General features: G+C 41.0%; 1 protein-coding gene across 2 annotated transcripts in view; it reads right to left on the bottom strand.

Annotated features, from left to right (window-relative positions):
* Positions 1 to 8,775: 8,775 nt before the first annotated feature.
* Positions 8,776 to 24,626, bottom strand: part of VWC2 (von Willebrand factor C domain containing 2) — a 57,124-nt gene continuing 41,273 nt past the window's right edge. For both annotated transcript variants that reach the window (XM_017738782.1, XM_017738781.1), the window contains exon 4: positions 8,776 to 9,323. In XM_017738782.1, coding sequence (XP_017594271.1) covers positions 9,172 to 9,323 — 152 coding nt within the window. In that variant the 3' untranslated portion in view covers positions 8,776 to 9,171. The remainder of the gene's footprint in view (positions 9,324 to 24,626) is intronic.

Below are 24,626 nucleotides of genomic sequence, written 5' to 3'. Positions count from 1 at the left end.
AAGAATTGACTAGAAATATGCCTATAATCTTCAATAAAAAGAGAAGAATTATTCCTTTGGTGCACAAGATGATGGATTTTCCAGACAGAAAGTTTGGAAAACGCTTTTAGTTACTGGTAAAGCTTTCTCTTTCCAATGAAGCCATCTTGGTCTGCCTGTACTACTGTACAGTAAAAGGAAAGGCTACATCACCTGCAGAGGACTCCTTCTCTCTTACATTTCATAACCTCTGAAACCCCTTCCATCAATAGCAGTGGCAAAAAATGCTCGGTGAGCTGCTAACAGCCACTGGGGATCCAGGGAATCCTGCCAACCTCAACAAACAAAGATAACCCAAACCAAGTACTGAAAATCCTGCTGGAAGTTTGTGCAGCAGTGGCTATGATGTCAACATTGAGACAGGCAGAACCCACCAACAAGGGAAATGCCAACTCTACAAAAGGGAAGAAAGCCTTAAACACCTTTGCATACTGAATGCTAATGCTGTGACTTAAAGGTCTATCCCAAAGAAAGGCTACCATTGCCAGCTCAAAGTATGATTCAGGATAGTCATAACCAAGTGGCTCAAATCCTGCTTTTTTCTGCCAGGAGCATAATGCTGGGTCTGTCTTTTGGAATGAAGTCATTCTGCAGTCTGTGCAGACTTTGTCAAATGGCGTAACGTGAGCCAACAGGAGAAGATGATTTCATTCAGAACACTTGTTCTGCATCATACATGGATTTCTGGTTTGATGTATTAGTTTTGCACTACTTCTTAATAATGACGGGAGCTTAAATTCCAGCTTTGTCTTGTAATACTTACACAAGGAGCTGTAGAAGTATAGAAGTATAGAAATATAGAAGTAGATATAGAAGAATATTTAAAATATTACTGCATATAGGACATGTTATATTGTAATTGATGGAGATATCCCCTATATGTAAATGCAGTAAAAAGTGATGGAAAGTATGGTGTAAGAAATGGATGACGTATAAAATATATACAATTTTTTCATCCTCAACATAGAATGCTGAAGAAATTTCCTTTTTCAAATAAAGAAGCATTCTAAACATTTTGAATGTAAATATTATTTATTAATGCCACTTAAATTCCACATTTTTTCCTTTTTTTTTTTGGCCATAGTTGTATGCAGTAATGGAATTCACTGTCTTTGGTGCAACAGTGGTTTGACATATGTAGTAAGAAAGTGCTAACAACTGAGGGATTTTCACTCTTGCAATAGGTCTTATGTAAGTTGATGTAGTAATATTAATATTTTTAAAATGTGTACAGTTTGTTTTGTTTACATAAATAGAACACGTATGTTTTTAAGAAATAATGATTTATCATCATATTGGCAAAATATTTTAGGTCATACCACTTAGGACTACTTGATTTTTAAGGTCTTTAGAATATCTGCTAGGCTAATATTATTATACAAGTATTTGAATCACAAAGCTATTTGAATACAAAAGTAGAGGTATTTTGCATACTTAGTCCTTTGCTGACAGAGCTCAGTTCTCTCCACAAGGGCTGATGTAAGGAGCCTGTACTGGAGTTTTCATCCACCTGCCCATTCAGTCCTTGGTTAAGAGGATTAGAGTGAGCAGCTCACAGTGTACCTGAAAGGTCACAAATGATGCCATGTAGCCTCCGACGCAAAAACATCCTTAAGACTTTCTTTCAAGGTTAATTTCAATATCACTACTGACCAACTGTTAACTTCTTCCCAAAGAATGTAACATTCCACTTGGGTCAGTCATCTGTCCATCTTTAGGAGACCATGTTGAGCACAAGACTTTTGGTCTTACCTGAAGAAAACAGTCACACACCACGATACTTTTCTTGACACTCATCTTCTTTACTTTGTAAGACTGCTCAGAATTACTAAGCGGTTGACTCAATGCATTCCTTGTCATCATCATTCACCAAGGGCCTTATTTAAGTTGGTGTTCACTAGTGGCCTCATGTTTAAAATCCTATTTGTTTAGTATTCACAAATTGCTTAGTTTTTAATAAATATTACAGAGTTTGTAATCTTTTTCCACCTCTTTTCTTTTTTTTCCATCGAGTTCATATGTAACAATGAGCTAGGTGTGAAAGTCATTTGTGCTGGTTTTGGCTGGGGTAGAATTAATTTTCTTCACAGTGGCAGTTATGGGCCTATGTTGTAGATTTGTGCTGAAGGGTTGACAATATAGAGATGTTTTTGTTGTTGCTGAGCACGGTTTACACAGAGCCAAGATCTTCTCTGCTTTTTGTACTGCCATGCTGGGGAGGAGACTGGGAGTGCTTGGGAGATTGGGAGGAGACACAGCCAGGACAGCTGACCCCAACTGACCAAAGGGATGTTCCAGACTGTATGACATCATGCTCAGATATAAAGTGGGGGAAGAAGTGGGGGGGACATTTGGAGTGAATGGTGTTTGTGTTCCCAAGTCACCATTATGTGTGATGGGGCCCAGCTCTCCCGGAGATGGCTGAACAGCTGCCCGACCATGGGAAGGAGTGAATTAATTCCTTGTTTTGCTTTGCCTGTGCGTGTGGTTTTTGCTTTCCCTATTAAATTGTCTTTATCTCAACCCACATGTTTTCTAGCTTTTACTTTTCTGATTCTCTTCCTGATCCTACTGGTGGGGCAGTGAGCACATGGCTGCACAGGCCTTGGTTGCTGGCTGGGGTGAAACCATGACACCATTTTCACCTCTTTGTCCAATCTGGAAAATGAGGTTTTCAGGTATTTGTTTTTTCAAGCACAAATATGGACCACAGAGGTAAACATGTGTCTTCAGAAACTCTACTCTGACAAAAGGACTAAAAAGAAATACTGTCCTACATCTAAGAAATAATTTCTCAATATGATGCATTATCTTAGGATACTATACTGTAAGATTCCCACTAATATCTTGTTAACGTGACACAGCCTGTCAAGCTCCAAAGATATCTCGATTTGAAGGATACCAAACTGAAAACAGTACATTTGAAAGTAACTACCTAGACTGTATTATTTGCCTTTCCGGTTTGAATTAAGTATATATGAAGTTTTGTGTATAACACATATGCAACTAAGGCACTTGGAAGAAAATGGAAAGCAGGCATCATTAGCATTCTCCAGAGTTACACTGTTAACTGCTCAAACATCAGTACAAATGGCATAACTAGCAGAATATATAAAATAGCTCTTTCTATGAAATGCCATTTGAAAATAAAGAGCTGGGAAAGAAGCTTACAAAATGTGTGGCAGTTAAGAAATTGAACTCTCTTTTACTGCAACCCTTAGAACGACTAAAGGCCACCTATTCCTAATTCTCTTGTGGTAACCAGCATTAAAGAGCCCACTGGGTTGTTAGGTTAGGCTGAAGCACTGCATGCCTACGTTATCTCCACGACTTCCCACTCACGACAGCATTAAATTAGCTAGCATTCATTTCAATTAGCAGTGGCTAACGCAACAGCACAATATGCAGTACTGCTTTTGTGAAAATAAAGACTTTGATTTTGTTAAAACCTGTACCAATACAGTACACGGACCTTACTGTGGCAGGGATAGCAAACTACTTTGAGAATTACCCTCTAAAAGGGATGTAGCTTTTTAAGGAAATACCCACCCAGGTTAAGCAACATTTGGACATTTTTGTAATTTGCCTTCCTTTACATCAGAAATGGAAAGCTCTGGTTGTCAGACGATTTCATCCATTAAAGGCATTTATAGATTTGCATCTATACTTTGAGGGACAATAACAAAGCTAATATATTTTTCCCTGGGGTATTATACACACCAGAATGTTGCATTTTTCTCCATGCACACATTTACAGATTTTAGCAGAGTATAGAAACAGTGGGATTTGGTCCTCCTGATAGGGGAAATTCACTTTGTTTCACAAAGTTTGCACACCTTTCAGGACTTACTGGAAAAAGTAAAGTAAATGATTATAAAGGTTTGTCTTTAATACTGCCTACTATGAACAAAGGCACTTTACACCAGGATTTGTGAATGTTCCCTCTCATTCACTGACCGTAGTCAAGTACAAAGACTTAATTACTTCTACCTGTGGAAGAAATCCTGATCTCAGTTAACAGTATTAACCCGGGTTTCTGAAATACTCTTGGTTTATGCTGAATTAGCCAAGAAAAGAATTTTTTCCTATTACTGATAATTTAATATTCCATATCATTATTTCCACTTCTCTGTAACTAATAGTTTGGAGTTTTCCTGCATTTCTTTTAAAGGCATATAAAATTAATAAATAAATAAATAACACACTAGGCTGTGCTTATTTTTTTGTCTGCTATGGAAGTTGTTTAATGTGACATTTCAACAGACTGAAAATTTTCATTTTCAGTGTGGTTGAGCCTAAATACATTTTCAAAGGAAAGAAGATTTTGGGAAGGAGTGGCAGTCATCTCAAAACTGAACAAGTTATGTACTTTCTGAACTAGTACTTACTTTAACCAAAAAGTGATGAAAAATTTGAATTCTTGGATAGTCAGAAAATAGTTTGTGATATTCAGTTCAGTGCTGTCTCCCCAGTTTGAGTTTGGTTTTTAGTGCAGCAGGAGGTAGTATTTTTGCAGAGAGAAACCCCGAGCTGACACAGGCTGTGAAGAAAACTCATTGCCTGATAAGGGGAATAAATGCAGCATTTAATTGGATTGCATTACATTCTTAAATAATGTGTGCCTTTAAAAGCCTCCTATGTATCACAAAGCTATCATAATTTAGGTATTAAAAGTTACTGTCAAAAGTCACATCAAATACTTTACAAGCACGACAGTACAGTTCCCCATTAGAAGAGGTGTTTTCCAAAGTGAGGGAACCTTTCATCATATCTTTTTCTTTCTTAGTTGTATTAAAGACTTTAATTCAGTGTCATTTGAACCTGGCTTTCAATTTTGCACTTCTGGAGATCATCCTGTCCAACACCTTGTTGAATGCAAGTTCAGCTACAGCAGGCTGCTAAGGGCTGTGTCCAGTCGCCATCCTCAAAGATGGAGACTCCAAAACATCTCTGGGCAACATCCTCCAGTATTCATTCACCTTTACTGTATGATTTTTTTTTCATCACCAACTAGAATTTCCTGTATTTCAATTTGTGCCCAAATACTTTTCTCATTTACTTTTCTTATCATATTCTGTGAAAATCTATGTTTTTCTTTTTTTGAACATTCCTATTGTAATGCTCAGCTCATCTGTCTCTCATATTTCCTCTTTTTCCCCTTTTCCCTTTTAAAACTCACATAATATTTAAGTGAATATCAGCTGCTCCATTTTTGTGGCTTAAATGAGTAGTATAGAGAAGCCTACTGCACACTAACTGGGCAATTTTATAATTACCTGAAACCATCTAGAATGTAATCTCTTCAGGCACCTGCTTACCCAGGTTGGAAGACAAATTCATGTATAATGCACTCCTACAGAAACAGACTGTTTTGATTTCAACTGGGAAATAAGCAGAAGCAAGTGAAGCAGAAGCAGAAATCTCATATTCATGCCAATGCAGCTACATGTGAACATCTGAGAAGAATATTCATTATCCAAGCAACAGACCTTCGAATACAAAATTATTCATGAGCTATCAGTGTGTCTGGAAATACAGCTTTAATAGACACAACCCACCTGCAAAGCTGAAGGACTCCTCATGTGCAGGATGAATAATCCTGTTTGCACTGAAGCAAAAACCAGCTGAGTATCTAGGCTTCAGTAGGGAAGACAATATTCTCTGGAGTTCAGTTCACTGGAAGTGATGCAGAAAGCTTTTGCCTTATTTTTTAAGGTTACATATGAACAGGTATATTACATAACCAAAGCGTAACATTTAGATTAGTACATGTGGCCACCACAGCAGTTCTGCAGTTGTTTTTTATTGCTTTGAGATTAAATTAGTTTAAAGGCAAATGGTTCCCAAATGCATTCCATAATGGCTAACTTTAAATATTTTAATTTCCACATTTTCATTATCAACTCCAATTACAAGAAAGTTTTAAGCCTGTCTGTGTGAAGTGACATTACGCATCAGGCTGCAAACATCAGCAGCCCAGCTCTGCTGCCAAAGGCCCACATGCTGCTTGGTCCAGTCACTGGTTGGAGTCTGGCTTTTGGGGTCTTTTGGTGTGTTTGCCTCTGTGCCTGTGTGGGGTTGCTGGTGGAATCACCGTGTGCTGGGATGGAGTTACTCTCCATAATAGGCAGTAGGGTGCTGTGGTTTAGACTTGTGACCAAAGCAATGCTGAGACACGTGTTTTGGCTGTTGCTGAATAGGGTGGGCACAGTGCCAAGGTCTTCTCTGCTTTTCACTCATCCCCTTCGAGTAGAACGGGGGCACTAAAGAGCTTGGCAGGGCTCACAACCAGCAGGTGACCTGAACTAAATAACCAAAGAGATGTTCCATGCCATATAGTGCTCTGCTCAGCAGTAAAAAGGAGAGGAACGAGGTTAAGTTGGCTATCTTTCGCTTGGGAACTGGCCATCCACTGGCCTGCCCATGGGAGGTGGTGAGTGACAGCCACTGCCACACTTCGTTTCTTCTTTCTTCTTTCCTGTCTCTCTTTATTGAATTCTTTTCACCTTGACCTGTGAGTTCTCTTGCTTTTACTCTTCCTTTCTTTTCCCTTGTTCCACTTGTGTGGGTAGCTGGGGCGTGAGTGGCTGTGGGGTGCTTAGCTCCCTACTGGGGCTATCCCACAGCACACTGTATACAAACTGGGCAAGACTGGCGAGATCTGCCCTGAAAGATCACTCAGCCCATGTCCCCATCTCAGAGATAACCAAAGAGCTCTCATGTGATAATACTACAGGACAAAGCTGAATGTGGCCAGTGATCTAAGCATAAAGAAGGTCAAAAACTCTGCATAACTTCTACATCACTCCATAAAAATAAAAAAAAATCTAAAAATATCTGAAGTTTGCTTCTCAAAAAAAAAAAAATCTCAAAATATAATCTCTTTAAGAAACCACCCACAGTGCTGAATGTCAAGATGAACATGCCTGGGCAATTTCACATGCAATTGAAAGGACCATCCTATTACTAGAGTAAAAATGGCACTAATACATTGGTACCAGGACTGAAAGACAGAAAAATATTTTTGTAAAAATGTGCAATAGAAAATATTTATAAAAGCTACACTACAAGCTAACCCTTTGATTTTGTACTCACTACTTCAACAAAAAGAACTGCCTAAGAGAGCAGAAATTCGCCTAGGAAATGGCATAAGGCTTAACAAGAGCCTTCAGTGAGGGAGAAGCAAAGTGTGACTAGTCTGAGGTGAGATTTCCAAAAACGGACTCATTATGGCCATACACTGAAAGACACAAACGGTGAGTTTCTCACCATTCACTGAAAACACACGCGTCTCTTAGAGACACCAAGCAGCCTACCCAGAAAGCCAATCCCACGCTGAGTTGCAAGTTCACCTTCCCTTCTCAAGTTTCATGGCTGATTCCTACATGGGTACTTCCACTTGTCTGAGAAGCCAGGCATGGAAGACCACTGGCACTCATGGCACTCTCTCAGAGCTGTGCAGACACTTGATTTCAGTAAGCAGAAGCCCATGTAGCCATGAGGCACGGGTCTGATTGACTTAGGAGTTAGCTTTCTGCCATATGACTACGATTCTTATAAAATGGATATATATACTTTATCGCAAGTTTTAGACAAAACATACATCCTTTACTCCCAAATAACTCACAGGGATAGAAATATGCTCAAAATAAGGACATGAGGTGATAACTGGGATCCACTGAAGTCACTGGCAAAAGTCCCTTAGTGTTCAGAAGCAGCAGAAAGTCTTATTTTGTATGGATGTAAAGCTGGTAACCAGGTTACACCACAGGAGAAATTAGCAAAGAGTAAGTGGGAATTTAAGCAACAGTCTTTTGGTTTCAGATATTGATTCATCAAATCTTCCCTCCAGCAAAAGCTTAAAAGCAAATCCATGTTTCTTGAGCCGCTGCCCTAACAGGTATTCAAAGCTGACATATTGTTGGATTTCGTGATAAACTAAACTAAAACTGAAATGAATTTAAGCAAAGGCTGTGGGTGGCTGAAGCAGGGAGATGTGATTCACCTCACATGTAGTCAGGCTCAGACTATGTACTAGAAATCCTCTGATGGATTCAAAGATGGAGTTTTAAACCTTTCACTTTAATAGAGTGTCACAGACCCTGTACACACTGCCAAACAAAATGCTGAGCCACGTTCAAACAAGGTGGCAGGAGCAGGGTCTAGGGAATGGTGCAGCTACTAACCAGCTCTCCTACCCACAATTTAGCAATGTGGAGCCACATCACTGAAGGCTTGTTTGGCTGCTGTAGCCCTCCCAAGCTGCACTTCTCCATATCCATTATGCATCACATTAATGATGCTCTGCGGTTACTTACCATCATTTCCACCAGCTTGGTGATGCCATATTATATCAAAGAGATATTTGTCCCTCTGATAAATTTATGTCTGAAATGAATATTAAGAATCAAATTTGTCTCAATAAATATCTATAGCAGCAGCTATGAGAGACCAGTTTCATAACACTGCTCCAAGTTGTCTTGGCTGTGGAGCAGGAGACAGGAGCACAAATAAAACTAAGATATGGAGCTGACCCACCTCTACATTACAGCAAATTTATGTTCATAAAAGAACACATGTTCTCTGAAAGCAAATTCTACTTCTCTTTTTTCCAAAACTGAGAATGTCAAAGTTTTGTCATGTGCTATCTCTTGCCTGCCCCAATAAACTCAAAATAAGCAAAAAACCCCAAACCCAAAACAGAACCAAAAAAAAACACACAAGAAAACCCTCGTATAGTGAAACTGGAACAGAAATGTAATGTTTTAGCCATGGCACATGTATACAAGAAGAGAGGCAATGATACTTCAATCTGTAATGTCTATATAAAACATTTATTTTTAAGCTCTATAATGGTATTATAGAAATACATAGAATATTTTATAGTGTATTTTAGTGTACTCACTGTGAAAATAACACATTTAAGACAGGTATTCTTATGTCCAAACGTTTTAAATATATGCACTTCTTTGCTTTGCAGTATTATGTTACTCTGAAAAACAAAATATCAGTATTTTATTCTTTGCTCCTTGCCAGAATCTTCTCATTAGGATTTCCCTGGGTCATCTCGGGTGCTCTCTGCTGTGGGATATTTTATAAAAACCACGAGAAGTCCGTAGATATGTAGATTTCCTATATTTGCTTGCATTCATGTCTAGTGCACATCGCTTGCCGTTCAATCCTCCAAGTGCCTTCTTCGTAAGTACAGTGACATATAGTGCATTCATCAGTTTTCACCTCCCGGCCTGCTGGAATGACAAGGGTTTCTGCAAAGCAGTTCGGGCCTAAAAGAAGGAGAGAGTTCATTATGTGACACCCACAGCACACTGCAATCCATCCTAGCACAATCCTAGACCTGGGCATGGAAAACCTCCCACAGAGTGAGTAACGCTGGGCACACTGAACAAACATGGGCATCGTGTACGAGGCATAAAAGCAGCCAAGAATGCAAGGACCCTGCCCTCCAAAGTGGCTGGAGGTTTCTGGTATGGATTGTCCCTGCCTTCCACATGGGAAGGTGCAATAAAACCTTTTGCAACCTGCAACTGTGCCAGAGACCTGGGCACACACTGATGGTGCAGATGAACACAGATTGAAGCTAGAGAAAATGCCAGCTGTTGATAATTCAACAGCCCTACTGTAAGCTACTAGAGAACCACTTACACATTTTATTACTTTTTTCCCACAGGAAACAAGCATTTTAGTTTTTGTAGTAATCATAGTATCACATTAGCTCCCTTTCTTTTTCCAGCAGAGTGGAATAGCTTTAGCCTCTTCTGAGTGAGCACACTTTCCATGTATAAAATGAAATATTCCATTTTATGTAAGTCAGTAAGTCTACAAACGCCCCTTTTCATAGTACACTGAAATCACTTCATTTCCAAGGATGAGACAGGAGAAAAACCCACCAGCACAACATTCCGAAGACCAGTCTGGTTCTTTCAAAAAGCAGAAGGCTGTGAGGGCTGTTTTATCTATATTTATGTCAAAAAAGAAGTCTATTTCTGCCTTGAAAATCCACATGCACTTGCGGAGCAGCATTAAACCCTCCAACCATGTATCTATCTGCTGATATGCCCCCAGTGGAACTCAGCCCTTCCATTTAATGAGCACACACAGCAGCTGCTCAGGCACAGCCTAGCCACTCCACAGCACTTTGACACCACTGTCATCAGGGCAGGATTTGTAGCAGGGGCCAGGAGACACTGATCTGATACTGCTGAAATTCTTCAAGGCTATGGATGCACAAAGCACTTGTTGACTGCCTGCCTGTTTACCATACGAATAAATATATCCCACATAGGCTCAGTCTTCCACTGCTAAGGGTTTACTCCAAGACCAGCACCAAAGAGCATGGCTGCTTCTTCTACAGAAATGTAGCCCACCTCCTGGGCCACGCATTTTAAAGCACAAACCAAATAGTTCAGAAATCAGTTTCAATAGTTGTCTCTTTGAAACAGGTTATGTCTTTGTGTGCACACAACAGCCTGAGAATTAGATGCCAAATTTGCCATAAAGAAAGCCTTTCCTCACTGAAGAGTTATCTCTAGAAGAGACCTGCAAGACTTGCAGAAATTTGCTTCCCCAAGTGGTACCCCTTAATGCTCTGAATATTTAAGCCCATACTTTGTTTTCATAGAATCACAGACTGTACAATCATTAAGGTTGGAAAAGACCTCTAAGGGCATTGAGTCCAACTGTTAACCCAGCACCACCATGTTCACCACTAAACCATATCCCCATGTGCCACATCCACATACCTTTTCAACACTTCCAGGGATAGTGATTCCACCATTTCCCTGGGCAGACTATTCCAGTTTTGGAACTGACTTGACAATTATCTTCAACACGTGGCTTCTTGCACAATTTTGGGTGACTTCCTGCCCATTTGGATACAGAATGTGCAGCAAAATAGAGCATATCTCATGTAAAATCACCGACTTTACTGTCCTAATGTTACTGTGATACTACTGTGTTTTCAGTCCCTCCATCTGTCCATGCAAAGTATTACTGAGCTGGAAACACTGGAAGGAGGACTTTTGGGGTGGAAGCAATGCTCCTGAGTCCCCACTGCACACTGGGAGGTGCCCTGGGTTTCAACCAAGATAAAGCAGAGCTCACTATGCTGTCCTCAGTGTTTAAAATATTTGAATGTTGATCTGTATAGTTCTGTTTCAGTGAAATACATATTCTTCTTGCACCTAATAAAGTTTTATCCCAAGATGAGTTCACCTGCACATTAGGTAAAGATACCTGGATGTTTTGCATGCTGGACTGTAACAGCCCCATGATTTACAAAGCTGTATGATATAAAGAGTTAAAATATTAAAAGCAGAATCTACTTTCCATAGAAAATTTGTATGAAACCTGCAAGACCACTTGAAATTTAAACACTATTTGAAAGAAACCGGAGGAACAAAAGTGATGTCAATCTCCTGTACAGGATTTATTTCATTCTGGAAAAGCAAATGTTATAGGTTATACTTGGTTATAAAAACCAACCAGGGAATGAAGTAAAAAGGGTGCAACACACATAATATAATTCACTCGGATTCAGCATGTAAATGCCTCCAGTCACAATTAGCAACACTTTAATGTCATGCGTGACGAGTCCTTTTTACATCAGATAATTATTTAATATAAATATTCAACAAGTTAGACCTCAACTGCTAAACTATTTTATATGGGGGAAAGTCATTGCTTTGGTAAATCCACAGAAGAGCAATAACCATCTACCTGGGAAAGGGACCTGAAAAAAATAAATGGCAGCAACAAATGCTGTTTTAGTACCATGGAACTTTTCCTTAGAAAATTGTCCATTTTCTGATTCTGCTTTTGCACCCATCATTACAGTAACTGCAAATCTTGCATCGTACTTAAGCTGACAACAGTCAAGTGGCATCCTTGCCCTCACCTTTTTCTCTGCAATATCATGCACAACATTGTGGGTAATGTTACAGAAAAGGTCATCAATGAAAAGGCTGAACTGACTGGATTACTGCAACATCATGCACATAAATGTCAGTGCAATATAGTGTCCAAACATGGGAAAATAATTCCACAACTCTCCTTTTATTATTTCTCCAAACTCTCAGACTTCTAGGGAAAATAGCTCTGAGGTTCACCCCAAACCCTCACTCAATTTTGAAGCTGCATGAGCTTGTCCTGGCTCTTGGTGTCCTGTGCCTCCCTTCCCACCAAGCAGGGAATGCTTGTCCCTTTCCTCTTCCTCTGAGGAGCAGTCACAGAACCCAGACTTACATGGCTGGACTGATGTGCAGTGATGGGGTATATGTGGGATAGCACTGGTGGGACCCTTGGTGAAGGGCTGCTCTGGCTCCCCTGTGCCTCCAGCAGCCCTGCCCTGGCCCCTGCCTGTCGCACAGTCACAGAATACTCTCAGCTGGAAGAGACCCACAAGGATCATCAAGTCCAGTTGGAGGGACAGTGATGATGAAGCTGCTAATGATTCTCTGCCAGTCTAAAAGGACAGTAGGGAAACTGAGGAATGGATGATTTTGAACAGACAGTGGGAAGGCCAGGAGGCACAGCAGGCACACAAAGCCTGGTTCTAAAAGCCACTGAATGCCATTTCCTCAGTCTCCCTTAGAAGAGGGAGGCAGAAATGTGTTTCCTCCACATTCAGAGTGGACGAGTTGCCCCAATGGCAAGGCATTTGCTGAAACTACTGCTTTACTTAAAACTGGGCATTTTATATTGATATAGCAAGATTTTCAAAAGGTGAGCCATTTTTGAGTTTCCAAGTTTGCAAAATGACCTGGCTTAGCACATGAAAAGCATTTCCGAGTGAATCGTGGCTGTTCCAACCCCACAGCAGCAGTGGCCTTTCTCACTAGATGCTGCTGCTGCAGGAGCAGTGAATTTGTTCACCTTAGCCTACAAAGGAGGTTGCCTGCTTTCTGAGCTCCTTGACAACATCACTACTCTGCCCAACTTCAGCACCTGGTACTTGCTCAGTGCAGCACTGGCTTGTTTGCTGTGCAGTATAAACCTCCTGGCCCCATCCCCAACTGCGTACACTTATATAGCTCTAAGGCAGTCAGTGGTGCTGCACTTCTTCACAGCAGATGAAGATCTTGCTCTATCACTCTTAAACCTGGCAGAAAATTCATTATGACATATTGTATCAATTCTGAGTACAGTTTGAAATTTACCACGACATCGTTTGTTTTCCTGAAGTATACAGCTGGTGCTGTCAGACTCCACTCGAGCCATACCATGCTGGTATCAGCATAGATTTCTTTCCCAGGGCTAAGGCACAGTTGCTGCCATTGCAGCGATGTCTCAAAGCAGCAAGTTCAGTGTAAATCTTCGGTTCTCACACTGAGCACCAGACTGGCATGCAGCTCTTGGCTTCCCTGCATCTGAAACACTGAATCCTAGCTTCCAAAAGCAATGTTTTTACTGGGATCTAAAGAAGGAGGAAGGCAGATTGAATGGTTAATTCACTGAGCAATTATAAAGAGATCCTCATCTTAGAAACACTTAAAAAATGAAAAAAGTTTCAAAATATTATTGGGGTAAACACTGCTGTTGTAATTTTTTTTTTTTTAAATACTTACACTGGTCCTGTGGAAAGTTTCCAACAACTTATACACTATGCTTCAGTGTTGACAAAGGCAACAATCTAATTAAAATGCAAATTTTGTTATCTCAGAAGGAAACAGCTGATGCCAATTCTCAGTAGAGAATGCCCAAGCCACTCACCTACAGAAGCACCTGTAACCTTGACAACCTCAGAAGCGCCTCTCTGAAACTCCTCCTCCCCTCCTTCCACAAAATCACAGCTGTATGTCACGGAGCTGTTCCTGTTTCCTCTTCCTCCTGCCCTTGCTTTTGTATGGGCACATGTTCTAATCAGTTAAAAAAATATGAGATACAGCAATTTGGTAAATCACAATTTAATCAACTGTTTTCATCATGCGTTAAACCAAATCATGGACAAAGAAATCTGTTCAACTGCAAGTTAATGTGCTTGCCTGGAGAATAAGTCACAGCAGATTTTTGCCAATTAAAACTACAGTGACAACCTCTGTAATTCAACACTTTGATGTAAGACTGCTTTGGGCTCTAGTTTGTACTAAACTTCCTCACAGCTGCCCCTCTAATAGCTCCTTGCAGCAGTCAAACAGGCCACTTCCAAGGCACCTGACAGCAGCCCCATCTACCCTGACAGTTTTCTGGCACTCATCACTGGCATCACTCATTCTGGCATCATTCATGTGGTATTAGAGCACTTTGTAAACTGCATAACTTCAATATTTAGCTTACCCCCCTGGCTTTATTTACACTTTTTTTTCATTTTTCATGGAGACAGTTCCAACAGTTAAAATGTGGAAAGACAGATTTCCACTTTGCCCTGGAAGTGTTGAGAACCGTGACAATATACAAGAAGGAGCTGTGCTGGGTGAGATCAGAGGTCCACCTGCAACAGCAGCAGCCAGAAGGAGATGCAGGGGGAGGTATACAGGGACAGAGCAAGCACACATAACCAGCTTCCAGCACTGTCTGAATCAGAAATTTGGTAAACAGCTCCTCCTTGCTGAGTTAGTGGAGTTAATGGATGGAGTTAAAACGTTACTTTATGATTAACCTCTCCTGTACAGTAGCACAGTGATATTTCCTGTTTCCCTTCCTATTTTCCTCCTACTTCCTGACATTCACTTTTCTGTTGTGACCACAGATGAAAAAGTTGAGTTGATGTTTTCATTACAGTTACGAGTTTTACATCAGATAGAAATTTTATAGAAAAAAACGTATCACTGCACTCAAGTAAAATCTGCTGCTGCCTCTGTTACATAAAAGTTTCGCTGTCCAGAAATGCTACTTGACAGTCTTCCATGTACAGCAAGAGTGTTTCTGTTGCTCAGTAATTCCAGGAACATGCTGGGGAAAGCAAAGCCTTCCCTCCCATCTCTCAGATCTTTCTTCTTTCTGATGTTTCAAGACTTCCTCCATTGCAGATGCCAGGGAGACTAATGAAACACTGAGCTGGAAAACGTAGCCAAGCTACCTGCCTTCATTTCAAGCTGTCTACTGCTGCCAGTGACCTGGGATGCCACAATACAAAGCCAAGGACATTTTGGCAGTTACACTGGGGAGCTAGGACAGCCAAGGGCCAAACCATGGACAGATGTTGGCTGTGCCTGCTTCCCAGTGCACAGGGACACAAAGCCCCTTCTCACCTGCTTAGATATTTGAGATAGGTTTTTGAAACGTTCTAACGTGGCATGGTGAGACACTAAAACAAGGCTGCTGTGCCACGTAGCACCACAACAGAAAGATTTTTGAGATACAGGCATTATCTCCTCGTCCCTCTCAAATCTAATCACTTTCTCCAGAGATGGTATCGGTACCTACTTTGTGTCCTGTCAATCTCTAATCTCTTCTAAAGAGTCTTTATCTCCCTGACTTGATTTTGTTTCCCTCTCACATGGATGTGTGTATATACATAATACATCTAGCTCCTGCGAAATGTCAGGTCAGAAGATAAAGCACAAAGAACAGCTGGCAAAAGGAGTCTGTGACCAGGATTACAGCAGACTCTCATTCTCTCACAAAAGTAAGTTCATCATCCCTGCTACTGTCATGATGCTGGTTTCTCCCAGTCTATCCCAAACTTTTACTTGCCTCAGTACCTCTGAACACAACTGAACCAAGTCCAGTTTCAATTTTCAATTACAGAAGAAGGATTCAGGTAGACCCAATTTTAAAAGCAATTTGAGACCCTGAAAATATTTCCATAGTTTGAGACCCATGTAATATTTCCATAGTTTATCAATGCTTTAAGATACTGGCAGCCAAAGAACCATGGCAGATATCCTAACAGACTTCCAATAAATGTATGTGTATATGACAAGGAAAAGCAAAATAAAAGTATTCATCTGTTTTGTGATATTTCCTAGCTGCTTTGGGAAGTAACGAAAAAACAGTGGGTGCAATATGCAACCTTCCATGAAAGCATCATATTTTTCATTCTATACAGAACTTTGGTGATTTTAAGAATAATAAAACCCCTCCCTCTGTTAGGGCCATATTTTTTAGATGCATAGGGAGCTGACAGATTGGAAGAAACAATCAGCATTTTGCCATCTAATTTAGAAGGATGTGTATAGCAGTGTCTGCTGTGAGTGGACAGACAGAAGAGAGCCCAAGGAAGCTCTTCCGTAACTAAAGAGGGTGACCATGTCATCAGTGGCACTGCTGTGACAAAGTGGGTATCAAAGCTATGGCACTTGCTGTAGCCTACGTGTGCCTCTGTGCGTGCATGTGCTTTAATCCAGAACATAAACCAGCTCTAATCTACTTAAGAGCTGGGTTTTAATGTTCTGCTGATGAGACTCGCAAGCCCTGTTTACAACCATGTTCCGTTGTTTTACTTTTTCATTTACCATGTGTGACAGCAGTACTGATGAGTGTTTTATTCTGCCTCCAGTCCTAGAAATTGGAGTAGTGTCCAAAAAGACCCACAGAATATGAAACAATGCCACCACAGCCACTGGACTGGTCCTTTTCACTACTGCTTCTTCCCAGCTCTGATTCTCCATCACCTTGCACTTGGTGGTGATGTTAGCATCCCTGGAATGACAATGCCAAATTCTACCGAAACCACTGACAACGCCAGTGCTACCACTACCAAAAAGGGCTGCAGAGTTTTGCACAGATAGAAATGGCCTGCAGGAAGGGAACAGTCTGCAACCTGCCACTGCTGCTGTCTCCTTAGATTTTCAGGTGTATCCAGTGAGCTGCATTTCAGATATCTGCTTTTTGTGTACTGAATACAAAGAAGCAAAGGAGCATCGAACACTACACAATCCAATACCACATGAGCCAAACAGAAAGCCTTGAAGCATAAAGGGCTCAATTAAACATGAGGCTTGACTGCCATAAAAATAAACTGCATCAAACAACGTCCTTTATCAGAGAAAATACAGAAATACTCAAATAGGCTACTTAAAATGGTTTTCAAGGTTCCTGGGACTTGTAAAGGGACACTGTATTCTATCCAGAAATGGCAACAATTAGACATGAGCTGAACACTGTGGATATCTCACAGAAAATTACATAAGCACTTAGAAGCCAGCAAGCTGTGCATCGATTTTAGGCTCAGCTTTCTTGCAGATCTGTCACAACCCTGATGATTAGGAAATTAGAGACATCGGGCTTGAATGTATGGAGAAAAACCATGTCAGATGCCTGAGATAGCAAAGAATCACAGAATTTTTTATGTTGGAGAAGATCTTTAAGATCATTGAGTCCATACGTTAACCCAGTACTGCCAAGTCTGCAACTAAACCGTGTCCCCAAGTGCCACATCCACAGGCCTATTGAATGCTTTCAGGCATGGTGACTCCCCTGTTTCCCTGGGCAGCCTGTTCCAATGCCTGACCACCCTTTCATTAAGCAATTTTTCTTAATATCCAATCTAAACCCCCCCTTACACAACTTGAGGCCACTTCCTCTCATCCTGTCACTTGTTACTTGGGAGAAGTGACCCGCACCTGGCTACAGGCTCCTTTCAGGTAGTTTTAGAGAGTAATAAGGTCACCCCTGAGCCTCCTTCTCCCCAGACTAAGCAACCCCATCTCCCTCAGCTGCTCTTCATAGGACATGCACTCTATACACCAGCTCCATTGCCCTTCTCTGGACACACTCCAGCACATCAATGTCCTTGTAGTGAGGGGCCCAGACCTGGACACAGGATTTGAGGTGTGGCCCCAATGCTGAGCCCTGGGGAACACCAGTAGTGACCGGCTGCCAGCTGGATGGAACTCCATTCACCACCACTCACTGGGTCCAGTCATCCAGATGCTTTTTTACCAAGTGAACAGGGAACCAGTCCAAGCCATGAGCAGCCAATTTCTCCAGGAGAATGCTGTGGGAGAAACAGTAAATCTTGAGGGCTGGCACTCCTTACCCTGCTTAGCACCGTCCCTGCCTGCTGGGACCAGGTTACACTTGCAGAAAGCTGCCTGCCTGCACTCCCTGCAGCTCTCTCTCTGCTCCACCCTGCACCATCCAGACTGGACTGTGAACCAGCCTGGGCTAAAGCCAGTCTGGAAGAGAGCCTGGTGTTTTGGTCTGGGACATGACCTGTGTGCAGCATTCTGCAGAGGTGCTTGCAATGGAGTGGGGCCCAGGGAGTGCATGGGAGTAGCACTGGCTACTTGGAAATTACTTCTGAAGCCCAGAGAGGGCAGTCACATCTAAGAAAACAAACCGAATCATTGCTGGTTTTTCCCCGTTACAGAAACTGCAGAAGAACTGCCACGCACTGTGGTGACTGGCAACAGTGATGGGGCAGTCTGTGGCTGCAGCAGGGTGAGATGCCTGCCTGCCCCAGCACTTCTAGCATTGGAGCTTGAAAACCCTGCTGTTGAGGTTAATGGGGCTAATCCTTCCCTTTCTTAAGCTGTTTATTCATCCCAGTGACCCTGCTGTGCTTGGCAGGATAACTGCGGACCTGCTCAGCACTAAGACATCTTTGCACTGGGAACATCAGCTTACTCTTCAGATTAAGCAAGCCATGCCTTTGTTGAAAGATCCTCCACAAGTTATCCTAAAAAACTGTTATGCAAGTTTAAACAGATTCTGCTCTTCTAAAAGCACATGATACAGGCCAGTAACTGAATGCCTCAGAGATTTGCTGCAAACACTGTAACTAAAAGCACATTTTAATTAGCCAAAACACTGCAGCACTGGTGGGCTGTAGTGTCTATCAGACAGGTTAATTAGGTCGCTGAGAAGCGGTCAGTAACTTAGGCAAAAATGCACATACAGTCAGGATTTTATATGTCCTGAAACACAGGCTAAATGCAGGATAATGAAGGATAAGATTTAGAGAATTATTTTTGGAAAATCCCTAAAGACTTCAACTAAATCAAAAGCTAAAGTGGTACCAAAGTACAGTAGGAAGAAGAATCTAAATCAGTATATTTTTTAGTCACTATAAATCACTGGCTAGCAAGAATACAATATGAGAGGATGGCCAGTGGCTACCTACTACTACAAGGAATTATTCAATCAAACCAACAAAACATCATCAGTCAAGCATCAGCCATTTTTCACTACATTTTAGAATAAACACACTGAATACAGTTAAACCAGAGGTTATCTTTCTTACTGAGAATGATTTATAACAAAATCCTGAATGTAGTATCCTTCAAGTCCTGATACACTGTCACAGCAGACAGTGACAACTCTCCCAAATAAACAGTCCCCTTGCAAGTTTAGGTGTTGTATAAAAGCTTGGTTTGGCTTTTTTGTTGTTATTTTAGGTTTTGTGTCATCATTACTGATCCTTTCGGGCTTCTTTGTTTTAGTTGTGATCTTAGGGGCTTGTATGCACAGACAGATTTCTAGCCTCTCTTCACTAGAGCTGGTTTGCTCTGGTTGTAGGGGTACAGATGTACCTAACGTGCCTCCCTCTAGGTAATCTGCTGCTGAAGTGATACACGCCAACGAGCAAGAGGTGTCATCACTGAAGGAGCTGCAGTTTGGGATCTCAGACACCTGTGTAACCCTCTCATACAGGCGAGCTGTGAGCAAAGCTGACAGCTGCAGAAAGAGGAAGCAGAGGTTAAGACTCTTAAAGGGAATAAAGTTTGTGCAGTAACAGAAATAAGTGGTCTGTCCCATCTGAACTGCTCAGCTTTCTACTTGAAGACTTTGGCCCTGTGGCAGTTTCTTGACTGTATCTGTGATTTTTGTGCTTATTTTATCCATTTCCTTTAAGTTATAAAAGGTAAATACCCAGCCAAGATGAACCCCAGCACAACTGTTATTTAAAACATTAAAAAACCCAAACAGTTCCACAAAGGACTTTCTTCAGTATGGTCAGAAGACTGACCACCTTCTTTCCCCTCTTCTACCTTTCTCATTTAGAATGTTTCCAGTAATCTTCCTCCTAAAACCAGAAAAACAGTACCCTTTCTTACAGGAATAGAAGTGTCAGGGATTGGTGCCAAAGAATGAATTACAACTGTTGGCATGTCACGCATCATTTTAAAATACAATGAATTCTAACAATGTCCTTTGCTGTGCATTGTTAGCTCCATTGACTGAAATAAAAAGCTGTCCTTGTATAAAACAGCTGTAATGCATGGGAACCAGAACAGGAGAATGAAGAACCTGTTTAGTCACCAGTATTAACAAATTATTTCTCTCTTTGGGTGTGAAAATTTACAAAATATACAGTTGTACTTGCTAGTTGTTTTAATGTCATATTTTTACTGTGTGAATATACCTGTAAAGAACTGAGTTTTTAAGGAAAAATTCCGTATCGGCTAGTTTTAATATGTACCTAAGTTACTCGACAACAGAGAAAAATCACAGTATTTTTATGAGCAAAAGAAAGGTTATACTTTGCCCTCCATGCTACTCAATCAATAATTCTACCTTTTCATCCCCTGTAACGATTTTCCCCTGGTGGTTATGAAACACAGCCCTGACACAGCTTGCTTTGGAAAGACTGCATTTTGTACCTGTGGAGGAAGCTGAATTTAAAATCACAGGAAAATCTCTCTGTGAGAACACACTCTTCCTGCCCCTGGTAGCCCAAGCAGGGTATCCTGAGCAGCCCTGCTCCCACAGCTCCATGGCCCAGATGCAATCTGGGAAAAGTCTGGCAGTGGTCCCTGCTCCAGCACACTGCTTCTGGACAGACACAGTTCTGGGGATAGGGACCCAGCTTTGCCACCTAAAAACCAGGGATCTGGTGCAAGCCAGCCACCTACAGACCCCGTACATGGAGGAAAAGGAAGAGGCAAGTCCTTGCTCAATCCTGCAGACAGATGCTGCCATAGCTGCTCACTAGTCTGGTCTGCAGGTTGAGCCCTTCACCAGCACACAGGCATCCTCCTCACATTTCAGCCCCGTTTCTCACATGGGCTCCTAGTACCACTCCCTTACCTCATTAAGGTCTTGCACAGCATACTGAGTGAGATGCTAAAACACCACCATTTGGATGAAAGAAATACTCTGGATGGGAAGGGGTGCATTAAATAATAGTTATTTTTCTGTTGATCAGAAACTCAACAAGTCAGAGCTGAAAATTTGAGACGCCATTCCTGAGGAGATTTCACATACTCCACTTAGGACCGTGTCTAAAGCCAGCTTTTTAGAAGTACAACCAGGTACTATGCAAATCTAAATATATTAAGTTGCAACATGAAAATCCATCACTACCTGAAGTTGATTTCCTCTTATTTCCATTTGCATCACCCTCACACAACTCATCAATCAAAAACTAGCATACAGGGATGCTTTGGAGAAGGAAGAGTGGGAAACCAGAAGACGGAAGGGTGATTCATTGCAAAAGAAAAAGATTAGGAAGCCACTGGTGTTGAAGAAACCAAATTAGTGGGATTTCAAGCAGGAAGGAAAAAGGCAAGAAAGCAGGCAAGGTGACTGGCAAAATTATTTTAAGGAATCACCTTTTTATTGAGATGGAAAGACAGATGGTTTGAAGTGAGAGACATGAATCATAAAAGATATGAGAACCGGCTTTGTTAAATGTAAGGATTGCCTCTGTGAGTTATACAAATCCTTTCATCCAAGAGAAGTGCAGCCACACAGAAATTGCATGTCACTCACAGGGGCAAGCATAAAAGGACACGTACTACCCAAAAGAAATCTTCCACGTAATATCACTCAACTTCTTCACTTTTAGAGTCTTAAAGAGCATTTATTTTCCCATGTGCTGCAAAGCCAGGAGCATCATTTGATAGTGCAGTACTCTTCTCCCATGATGATGTTAGTGCAGGCTCTTTCATTCCATTGCACAGATGTGAGAAATTGGGCAGAGCCCAGTGGAGAGCACAACCCCCTTGGAGCAGCCAGATCTGTGGCTACCTGGACAGATTACAGCTGGACCAGGGGCTAGTCAAAGAAACACAAAGTGAGGATAACAAGCTCATTCCCTTCAACATTCCCATGGCAACTTGTTAAGAGGTATCAATGGATCGAGTCTGCATATTTAGCCACCAACACTAACATCACAGGGTGAGCTATTTTGGCTAGGAAGATTCAGCAGTTCATCCCAGTCACACCGCAGGATACAGACACCTTCAAAAAACACCAGGGCTCATGTAGAGCCCTCTGGTTTTAGCCAGTGCAAACTCACAATCTAAGAAGCCAAAATCCATATGATGGAGGTTGCAAAGATGTCTGCTCTTCTAAGGAGAGACAAGATATTCCCAGTGAGGGGCTGAGCTATGTAAATACCCTACCACTAAGTCAAGGCACTAAGCCCAAGAGGAGACAAGCACTACCAATATTACTGGAGTTCCTGTTCACAGAAGTAGCCATCAAGCTCCTGCAAAGATGCTCAGGGAAAAGTAAGAAATCAGATCAGGCCTTCCATTAAATTAGTAGTCCAGAAAACTCTGAAAAAAACCAAATTGTCTTCCAGAAACGGTCCCCAAGATGGCCAAGTTGGCACTGGGAAGCTGGGCTGCTTCCTAGAGCTTTCTTTTCCTTTTTTTCCCCCTAACATGTAAGACCTCTGGAGCAGTTACTGAGGCATGAAAACCAGTCTTTGTATTTACAGCAATAGAATTATTGTAAACCTATTCTTAAATATTTCCACATATTATATGCTTTTTCTTGTAAAATTATCTCCAAAAGCAATTATTATGGAAATAAAAGTTCTGGGGGAAAACAGCTGGAGCTTTTATGTTTATCTGAAAGTTACATTTGTTTTTTCCTAGGCAGAACCAAAGCATTATGAAACTGTAAATAATTCCCAAGATATTTTGAACTGATTTTCTTAAAACTCAGATTAGTGCACTAGAAAAAGAGTAATAAAATAATACAAAAGTGGTGAAACTAAAAATTGAATTTTAGTTTCTAATGAAGTTATTACTCTAGAATGTCCTACAGCCAATTACAACCTACAACAATTAAACACTTGATGCATGATTACAGTGATAGCTACTCCATCTGTCTTTGGGGTATTCTTCTACTCTCTGGTGATAAAAATGATCACTGCTCACCTGCTGCGTACACAGCGTAAGTATAAAGAAGACTTGGGAAATTTGTGTTGAATAGAAGTTACTATTTTCAAGAACCTCCCTAGAAGACAAAACTAAATTAAAATGAGAAGCTCTTAATTACAGAGTAGATTGGAGTGTTGCAAAACATGTGAGATTCAGAGATGTGGAAAGGGGATGTTTCCTGCAGGAGAACTGATGTCCTAGCAAAGGGGGATATCAGCCCAAGTGGAAGAACCAGCAGATCCTCTAATTTGCTCCCTTTTGCAAGGTGAGGCTCATTCCTGTCTTGCTCTGGGGTTTACTTTGCAATTACTCCCTTTGCACTTGATACCATAACCATTAATAACACAATATGTACTTGTAAAGTCTACAACCATTACTGGATTAGTAATTTATTTTCTGATTCTTTATTCCAAGTCTATATGTAGGTTATGCGTGTGCAATTGCAATCCATGTATTAACGTGCATAAAGAATGAATACTGTAAGGAATCTTTGTGGATTGAAAGCTGTGGATGGGTTTTCAAGAGAGGAGAGACAACTGGTCAGAACAGAAGGAAAATCACAAAGTAACTCCAAACCAAAAACCAAAACCAAAACTCTGCAACGGTTTTTAAGGGAAGTCTTGACCACAACACTGAATAAGACCATGTAAATGCTTTAAAATAAACTAAAGCACTTTGGAATGGAAACTTTTATATAGAATTTGTATAATTCCAGGCACATTACATCAAGGAATAAAATACATCAAGGGGTCTCTTTCCTCAAGCATGATTGTCAGCTGATTTCTACTGTATTAGGAGCACTGCTCCAGGTAAAAGCATCTAGTAGCAGGGCAAAATAATATAGTTGCAAACATGGGATTCCATGAGGGAATCATATGCAAACAGATCTCTTTCAAACATCTCTTCAAAATGCCAGCAATAAAAACCATGGTTAAACACATCTTCATCTTTGGCTAGGGCTGCAAACACCTGAAATGTCAAAGGATACTGGAACTAAATCAAAATACCCTAATCATGGTTAAATAATGAGATTGATACATTTAGATTTCAGATTTTAAGCCTTCTTGGCATATTATGCAATTTTTTCCTCTGGGCACAAAGTCTTAGCAAATAAAACACCTCTATACCTGTCATTATGAGACTCATCTTTCAGCTAATTATGGCATATTTATTCTTAGTGAATAAAATTGTGTGACTGAATACAGATGCTGACAAGCCAGAGAGGGGAAAAGTCTTAAAATAGGATGAAATTGCAGCTATAATGGAAGGCAAGAAGAAAAACTTTGCTTTTTGGCACTTCCTCTCCTTAACCTTCACTTCTTTTCAAAGTGGAACTCATAAAAGCCGCACTAAGTCACTTATTTTTCCCCAGTAACTAATCTGTCGTGGGTTCTTCCTGCAGATAACATTGCTTTTAAAAGATCACTTCTAACACAGGTTTCTGGTTGAAGGACAGATTCCACTTCCAGGCTGTTAGAAAGTGAGAAAAAATGTCCAAAGGAGAGGGCTAGCCTGCCTAGCCATATCTGATCACATTTGACTCCCATTACAGACAGAATGCCTGTGGCT

Source organism: Corvus brachyrhynchos, unplaced genomic scaffold (assembly GCF_000691975.1).
Source record: "Corvus brachyrhynchos isolate BGI_N302 unplaced genomic scaffold, ASM69197v1 scaffold23, whole genome shotgun sequence".
NCBI lineage: Eukaryota > Metazoa > Chordata > Aves > Passeriformes > Corvidae > Corvus > Corvus brachyrhynchos.
Note: the sequence above shows the minus strand (reverse complement) of the source record. Positions and strands in the feature narration are given on the sequence as shown.